The 9,458-nt window shown below is 35.8% G+C and overlaps 1 protein-coding gene across 1 annotated transcript in view; it reads right to left on the bottom strand.

Moving 5' to 3' along the window:
- Nucleotides 1-5,459: 5,459 nt before the first annotated feature.
- The window catches only part of LOC125227446 (adenylate kinase isoenzyme 5), a 55,256-nt gene continuing 51,257 nt past the window's right edge, over nt 5,460-9,458 (bottom strand). Inside the window, exons 8-12 of the mRNA XM_048131765.1 lie at nt 8,926-9,142; nt 8,525-8,689; nt 7,634-7,766; nt 6,240-6,403; nt 5,460-5,831 (exon numbers count right to left, since the gene is read on the bottom strand). Coding sequence (XP_047987722.1) covers nt 5,709-5,831; nt 6,240-6,403; nt 7,634-7,766; nt 8,525-8,689; nt 8,926-9,142 — 802 coding nt within the window. The 3' untranslated portion in view covers nt 5,460-5,708. The remainder of the gene's footprint in view (nt 5,832-6,239; nt 6,404-7,633; nt 7,767-8,524; nt 8,690-8,925; nt 9,143-9,458) is intronic.

Genomic DNA, 9,458 nt, shown 5'->3' with positions numbered 1-9,458 from the left:
CATCACTGTATTGTATTGAGTGTTATCTATTCCAATAAAATAGTAAAATACTACATAGATAAGTTGTCACAGCGTTCGTTAGAGCATTTCGATAGATAGTGTACGTTCATATAAAATAGTGCGTTTTTTTATTGCTAGGCGATTCAACTGGCAGGTATTTTTATGTACACTGAACTGGAACACCTCCAATTTATTTTGTGATTTTTTTTATAAGATAAATAGAGCATTAATAAAGTTTTAATAAATTATAAATAAATATTTTGGGACACCTTACATTGCCAAAAACTAAACATAGCTTAATAAGTAGGTATGGGTATTAGGCGTCGAGATGTATACGTGTTTACGCAGAAAACACCCATAACTAAAAAAAAAACTATATATATGTGATCGTCACACAAATAAGCATACCTGGGATAACTCAGGGAACTTATACTAAAATGATGTAGCAAAATATTTTATCGAAAATTTAATATATCGATACTGTCAACATATACAAATGTTCTAGAAATATATTATTAATTTTCTCTTTATTTTAAAATTAAAACGAGCATTACGAGCAAATTTTAGATTGTTTATAGGGCACTAAGTATAAGTTATGTTAGACCAACACTTGATGTTCAAAGTGCGTTTAAATACTTTTAATTATCAAAAAACAATATTTTTTATCCCAAGATCTCTGTGATATTAAATCAAACCTTTCTATAGTAATCGAGAATTTTCAATTAGCATCATAAATAGCTATTTATACCGACATCTTTTTTATCGATATCAAATCTCTAGAACATGCCCCGAGTTAGGCACGCCACAGACAGTTTGAAAAATTCATAATCTGAAAAAAGATTTGTATGCAACCTGTCAGTTCAAACAGTTCAGACAGATCTGTAAGTTTGAACTGACAAGTTTCATGCAAATCTTTATTCAGATTATGATTTTTTCAGACTGTATGTGGCGTGCTTTATCCTAGGTACGCAAATAAGTGCCCTTTCCGGGATACGAACCCGGGACGACTATCGGCATATAAGCATATTATTGTGCGTAGCCATTTTCAGACTAAACAATTCTTTATGCGTCTACGCACGGATTTCACCGCGTAAGGGAAAACCGTGCTACGGGCTACGTTGTAGCTCGCGTAGCACTCCTACGCATCAAATGAGTTTAAAATATCTGGGTGCATAGCCGAATGCACAAACGCTCACGAAACGAAACGCTCGTAGCTATCTATCTCTATCGCTCTTGCGTATTGGCGCGACAGAGCCAGACTACCTTTCGTGGCGTTTTGTTTTCGTTTCGCGTCGCAGAAGTGCCATTCGGCATGAAGGTTTTTTTTTAATTTACGTGCCATTGGCATATTTAAATTGAGTATTTTCTCGTATGAAGCTGCACGGATTTTTAAAATAACAAAATATATTTAATTGACAATTAAAATTTCTCATAAATCTCATAATGTAAAGGGTCTGTGTATCTTGCAGATTTTTCTAATATGTGAGCAATTAATTTTTGAGATAGTAGGTGTATAGGTTTTATATTTACTTTTTTTAGAAACCATGAAACTGATTCGAACATATACACCAAAGTGATATCGGATTGATATTTTATTATCAACTGGCGAACGAGACATGCTGGTGAATTAATATAAAATTGTGTATTTTCATTTAAATGTGGAAATATAAGTTTGAATTGGCCTCAGGACCAGTCCTACAGTAATTTTACAGTAACACTCCCAGTTGAACCGTATAGCAACAGTGATATTATTTGATCTAAACTATCTATATTTTCTAATTCTAATCTATATTGGCCCCTTTGTGTACTTAATATTCTAACTACGTGATATAGGTAACCTAGTTATATAGGTAACTTATGAGCTATTTAATAAATTAACTACTAAATCTTCACAATAAGCTTACGATACAAAAAGCATCGATATAAAAGTTTTTCTACATCAACAACAGAAGGCACAATAACTTAAAAAGGTATTTATTAATATAATCTAAGCGTATAAACAAATACGTAATACATACAATTTTACAATAATGAGACAAACAATCCACTAGCAAAATAATATAATTCAGTTTATATAAAATAATGTGTAGTGCGAGTACTACCTCCTTGCGCTTGCGCCTAATTTCCATGACTCTTTTTATACAATTTGTATGAAACGTGGCAATTAGGTCGCACACATATTTTTCAATCATGACCGCTTAAATTGTTTAATGCAGTAAAACTTTTTAAAACAGAACATTTCATTTTACAGTGCAAGTTAAATAAACCTGTATTTTAGGGATTTGAGACCATATTTCAACTACTTAAATTAAGGTTTTATTAAACTTCACAAACATAAATGTGTAAGTTACCGATCACAAAAAAGTCTTCTTCATAAAAACAAGCTTAACAACTTAATCGTGGTGAAACAGAATCCCTATTATTTTACAAACCGTTTCAATTATAAAGTTTGTAAATGTACTCATGTGTATTCTTGAAGTATTATTTTATTGTTTCATATGATGCCGTATAGTTTAAGTCGTGTTTATTGTTCAGTCAAGGTGTTAAATAGTGACACGACCTTGATAGTCATACTTTGATATACACGGTGAAATAAAAAGGACCGTTCAAACTTGGCATAGTGACTTTTAAGGTCATAATGAACATATGGGACCAATGCTGAAATCGCGAAAAAAAATTGGCTGTTCCATAGAAATGAACGACATCATGACAGTCGAAATGTATGAAGCAGCCAAATATTTTTTTGCGATTTCAGCATTGGTCCCATAATAAATCTTGTTCATTATGACCTCAAAAGTCACGATTCAATATTTGAACGGTCCTTTTTATTTCACCGTGTATATAAAAGTATGAGTATCAAGGTCGTGTATTTATGTTTAAAACAATTGGTATGTATCGATGTTTAAAACTTTGACTGTCTTTTGTTAGTAATCTTTACTATATAGAGTTTTACAAATGAGCATTTTATGTTAGTATCTAAGTGTATAAACCTTCTGTGTTCCTTATTCATAAACGTTGACGAAAGTTATCAAGCCGATAAAGCTCGTTTGTCCCTTTCTATCACACCAATACGTCGGAAAGGGACAAACGAACTTTATCGGCTTGATAAATTTAGTGAACGTTTATGAGTAAGGAGTGTATAATATAATTATACATTTTTTACTTATTGAGTTGTACGGCTATTTGTCTTGTAGTGAAAGACACAAGAACTACATTTTTAAGTTTTTAGTACGTGAAAGTTATGAATACTAAGGCTTAGGTATTAAAATTATTTAGAGAAATCATGATACTGATTAGTTTACATTTATGTTGTAAGTAATTAAGTGTAGATACAATACAGGGTGACACCAAGGATGTAAAAAATAATGAGGCAATCGTGAAAGAAAAGGAATAATTCAGAAATTTAATACCAATAATATCAAAACTGGTATGTTTACAATAAATCGACCTCTTTATAATTTACGTGTATATTATTTAAACACTAGTTAAAATGCAGGTTCATATTTTTTATTTGTCACCCTGCATAAACTGTAGCATTGAAATATTCTAAATTATTAGGATTCATCCTTACAATTTAACACTACATTTTAAAGCCTAGCCCAATTTGATCCCTTATAATAGGTACATAACCTAGTAATTATAAGTACTTATTTAAATTCTAAAAAATAGATCTTGCACTAAGGCACTTACGTATACATAGTTATTTAGTGTGCGTTTTACTTAGATTACAGTATAAAAGAATCAGTTGACTGGTCCACGATTTACATTTACATACACAACTGAATAAAAATAGTTGTAAATAATTAACATATAAAATACAACGAAATATGTTGCATGTATCTACCGGTGTATGTTTGATTTTGTGCACCTTGAATTGTACATGTATATTAAAAAAATATATAAAGGGTCATTTTTAACAGTCTACGAGAGTGGCATTTGCCCCATAGTGAACTACTTTCAGTGTTTCACTGTGAAACTGCCTCTTCAGTGGGTTATTTCACCACAGTGACATTTGATACTGCCAATTTTGTGCTTATTTCTGGATTGATAAGTTACATTATTACTCAGGCGTTAATATCTCCTTGTTGAATAGGCAATGACCGACGAAGTGTCACTGTCGAGCGACAATAGTCACTGTTGTGAAATAGGCCGCAGATATCGCTGTTTTCTCTTTGACTTTTGACTATGAATATAAAATCAATTTTATACCATATAAACATTTATAAATATTAAACTTTACAATAAAAAAACACTAAAAGATTTTTAGAACCATATACCCTTAGGGCCCATTTAGACGGTAGAAGAACTCGCATATGACATTTTATTACATTGCGGTATTTGATGGCTGTGCAAAATTGTATGTAACCTCAACAGCCCGCAATGTACCTAAAATCGCATGCGAGTTCGCTCGCCGTCTAAATCATGCCTTACGATCAATTATTTAAAATAATAACAAAGTTGCCACTTAACTGATAAGTATACTAACACTTTACTGTACTAATTTGTCTTATTTTTAGTAAAATCTTTAAAAATCCTTTAACTTAATTTTATACTTATGTGTTAAACATATTCGGCACTTCACCTCTTACGAGTTCTGCACTGGTATTATATACCTTATTGCGTGGGGATAGATTAGAATAATAAAACCTAGATGGCGAGGTAAAGAATGCTTAGCTCTTTATCGACCACTATATCTATCGATAGTCGATACTCTCTGCGAGACTGAAAGATTTATCTTTAATAACAGAATATATAATAGTACAAGTACATAAGGCTCACTTCATTGATTCACAAAATGCAGCTTTTCATAATACATACCTATATTAACAAACGGACCGCACGCGAGCAGCTGACATTGAGTCCTATTGCTCCGCGCAAAGGTCGTCACCACTGAATAGGCAGCAAGTGTGCTCAAAAATATGTGATCTAATTTCCGCGACCCATACAAAATGTATGAAGAGTCGTGTTCGTTGTGGCGATTAGATGTGACCGCAGACATAATTATTCTCTTTGGGTCATCCAAATGACCTTTATAACTTGATTTTGTTATTATTACGTGTTGTTATAGGCTACTTGACCCTTTTTAAAAGTTTGTCTTATGTTATTACTTACTTTACTGTCCAATTAGCCGAAAAAAAATATCACTATATTTTATTATGACTTATAAACCGCAAAAAATATTTTTAAAGAATACTTTTACGTACCTAATTAGGCAAAAACAACATCAGCCATGTCATCTATAGATTTTCTGTGAATGAAGTCATTCAGTGCGAAAACATCACTTTCTGACACTTTAAGTACGAGGCATAAAGGTCATTATGTCAGTGGTTGATTTGACATGAATTCTATGACGTCACTACACGGCCGACAGCGTTTTCGATGGCCAAAATTTTAAAAAAATACTCAGATTTTTAAATTAAAAATACGTAATCATCGTACACATTTAATACCCAAAATCATTAAATATTGGTTTCTTATGCCAAATATTACTGAATACAATCATTTGTTGTGCCAAATTAGATATGAGTCTAGTAGCCTATTGTTATTATCTGACTTGATCCGTCCGTGTCAAGGATTTGAAACTGATAGGGCTTTCTAATCTTCACTTGTTTTTTTTAGAGCGGCAGTGTAAAGATAGCTCGATTCAGACTAGATTTTACGAAACCAAACACCTAGGTTTTATTGTTCTTAAAGTTAATGTTATCAATTCACATGTGTGTGTTAAGGGTCATCACCTCTCCTGAGCTCTGTTCGTAGAGTCTTCTGACCTCTTCGTGGGTCATTTGGGACACAGTTGGGATTTTTGCTACATTATTTATTACTGGTTTTACCTGTAAAAAAAGAAGCGTGAGAAATAAATACAGGCACGGTAATGGTAGGCGGAGTTTTCGATTCTGTACGAAAGTTTTCCAATAAGTTACGGAAACTATGATATTTTAGAGTTGTGGAAGAACTCTAAACGAACTACTGACATATCCATACTTTATTAATATTATAAATGAGAAAGTGCGTGTGTCTGTTTGTTTGTCCGTCTTTCACAGCAAAAAGGAGCGACGAATTGACGTGAAGATTTGATTGAAAATAGTTGAAGGGATGAAAAGTAACATAGGCTATTTTTGTCTCTTTATAACCCCCTTACTTCCCTAAAATGGGGGGTAGAAGATTGTATAGAGCATCCCGCAATTTAATGCGAGCGAAGCCTCGGGCAAAAGCTAGTCATAAAATAAATAAAAAGGTACCTTATTATTGGCCATGCCAATGAACCCATTGCCCACGTTCCCGTTGGGAATGGTCCCGTTGCCCACGGTCCCGTTCCGCAGGCCGCCGTTGGCGAAGCCGTTGGCTAGGTTCTCGCCCATGCGAGACATGGCGTGGGTGAACTGCTGCATTGACGACGACATGTCTATGGAAAAAAATAGAAATAGAAATATTTTTATTTATGGCATAACATTGACAAAATAAACAAAGTTACACGTACAGAAAAGAACAACAGAAAATTATTTACAGATTACAAAAAATAATTAAGTAGGTACAGATGTAGTGCAAAAAGATTCACCTTCGTATTGTTACGGAAACATAAGAACGTATCATGCTATTTCAGTCAGTGTCAGTACAAGATGTACTGACATTGACTGAACTAGCATGACAAATACGAACGTTTCCGAAGGAAACCCTTTTCGCACTACATATGTATATAGGTACATATTTGCCACGAAATGGTCCTGACTCAGTATGGTGTTTTTTTTTTTTATTATGTACTGATCGGCGATTGACCCTCCCACACCTACCTACCCCTCTGCCTCAGGGCCAACGCTCTTCCCCAGGGTCATATCGAGTGAAACCACGAAAGTACACACATTACAGAGAAATTATGAGATAGTAAAATAATACAATTCTAAATAAATAAAAGCAGACTTAATAATAAAACATAAATATTATCATTATACATATTGAAAACATTGAATTTTATAAATTAACGGAACAGAACGATTACAATATGGTTTTTATGTTCTTTTTGCAGAAAGCCCGTAAGAACTTTAAGAACAACTAACAACAGATGTAGTGCGAAGTTATTTTCCTTCGGAGTTTTAAGGAACCTTACGAACCTGTAATGCTAAAATACTATATTAAGTGTCGCACTTGTAAAATACATTTGTTCACAAGTGAAATAGGGACAAAACATGTTGAACGCTTTTGGTAGGTCCTCTGATTACGACGTAAAGAGACGCTAGAGTATCTTTGTTATGCTGGACACGAAAAAAATTTATGAAAAAAACAATTACTTCACTCAGTAACACAATGTATAATCTAAAAGTAAACATTCTGTCAAGTGACTGTCCCGTTTTTGCGTTTAGTTACTTCCACCTTTTTACTGTTTAAAATATTTCACATTGCTAATTGCTCAAATTATTAAAAAAACAAACTTCCAAAATTGTCATATTTTTGCCATACTCCTGGCAACACTGAGCGTTAAACGTTTGACGCTGTCAGTTGGAAGTCGCATTAGATTAGAAGATTCACTTCAAACATATAAAAAAATCCGTTTAATATTTTTTTAATGATTTACATTGGATCACCAACGCTATCCCAATCACCCTAGATTAGATTAGATTTAGTAGGTTAGTGTAGGTACCTGATTTGGGCGTAGTTGGCATCTCCGTCGGCTCCGGTGGCATTGTAGCGATGGCTTCTGCTTTCTCCATTTCTTCTTGGACTACTTTCATGAACTCCGCTTGTACGTCAGACGAGTCTGTATCGCCGTCCACCTGTTACGGAAAACAAAAAATTACTGCAGCAGTGTATATGGGAGAGAACACTTTCACCAAGAGGACAAGTGGAACTAGTGGCCAAGTTCATTAATTCACTATGACGAGCCGATGTTGCTGGTCCAAAGTCTTCAACAGGCAAACTGAGCTCGCTAAACATCTCTAGCTATTTTGACTATAAAACTCCCGTGAGACTCAAACATATTTAAAAAGTATTTTAAGCGGGTTACTCACGTGTTAAGTCGATATAGCGTTCGACATGTTTCGATCCATTTTCGAGGATCTTTCTCAGTAGCGACCCCGCCTTTACATGTCGAGCGCGACGCATAAACAAACATGATGAACGCTATATCGACATAACACGTGAGTAACCCGCTTAAAATATTTTTAAATATCTCTAGCCGTGGCCGGAAGGCCATCATGGAGTCGTTTCAGTTTAAGGGAACCCTTGTGACAGAAGGCATTCACGATAACAGGATGTTTCTGGTGGCTCGAGCCACCGCTGGAAAGCCTGCATGGAGTGTTCACGTCTTTGTGCAATTACGAGGAGAGAATCATGATAAAACTGGTGACCGAAGGTACTCACGATAACAAGTCGATGGTGCAGTCTTCAGCATGGGCAGACTGAGTTCTCTAAATACTGCAACTGGAGGCAGTTGCCGTCGAAAGGCCGCCACGAAGTCATCTCTACGTCCGCGACCGAGTTGGACCTTAGAGCAGTCCAGAACAACTTATAACTGGTGACAGAAGGCACTCACAATAACAAGTCGATGGTGCTGGTCCAGAGTCTTCAGCATAGGCAGGCTGAGCTCTCTAAACACCTCCAGCCGCCGCCGGAAGGCCGCCACGGAATCATCTCTTCGCCCGCGACCGAGTTGCAGCTTTGAGCAGTCCAGGAGAACCATGCGCGGTGATACGCGGAACTGGTACCAAAATAATTGTTGTTAGTAATGCGATGAACATGATTAGTCGGTAGGTTAGTGGTGATAGTCATTTATATACGAACTAGGTACTATCACATCAATGCTTGCATTTTTTTCTTGCGGTCCTTCGTAAAGTGATGACATATAGTCGAAGGATTTAGGCGCGTCCTAGATTGGTCTGAAGACTCTCGCCCCTGAAGTATAATCTTTTTTAATCGTTGAAATATACTACCCACCTCTTTTTGGAACTGCTCCATCTGCTCCAAATCCCTCGGATAGCCATCCAGCAGCAGCCCCGTCCCTCTCCCACCCTCCACCACAGCTGTTCGCACCAGCTGCGTCACCAGGTCCCGCGGAGCCAGCTCGCCCCCGCTGATGGCGGTGCGGGCTAGCGCCCCGTCTGACGCCGGCCCGCCGCCAGCGTCAGCGAGGGACCGTAGGCGTTGACCGAGGCTGTAAAATTAAGAAAACAGTTCTTTTCGTGATTTGTTTTAAGCATTTTTATTGACAGTTTTGACGAAATCCACAATTGATGCCGAACTTATTGTCCCAGAGCTGTAAGAACCTCTTTTTGAACAACATCCACAATACGTGTTTTCATGTAATATAAAAAAATTTTTACTTTAAACATAATCTAACACATATTACATTGTTGCGGATCTTTGTTAGTGAGTATTTTACGATATTAATTTATCTTGCAGTGGCTGTCATTTCGTGTTTCATGGTAATTTGTTTCGTTAGTTCGACAATCCTACTTCAAAACAAATGT

The sequence above is a fragment of the Leguminivora glycinivorella genome, chromosome 6 (genome assembly GCF_023078275.1).
Source record: "Leguminivora glycinivorella isolate SPB_JAAS2020 chromosome 6, LegGlyc_1.1, whole genome shotgun sequence".
In the NCBI taxonomy this organism is placed as follows: domain Eukaryota; kingdom Metazoa; phylum Arthropoda; class Insecta; order Lepidoptera; family Tortricidae; genus Leguminivora; species Leguminivora glycinivorella.
This window is presented reverse-complemented; position numbering and strand designations above follow the sequence as displayed.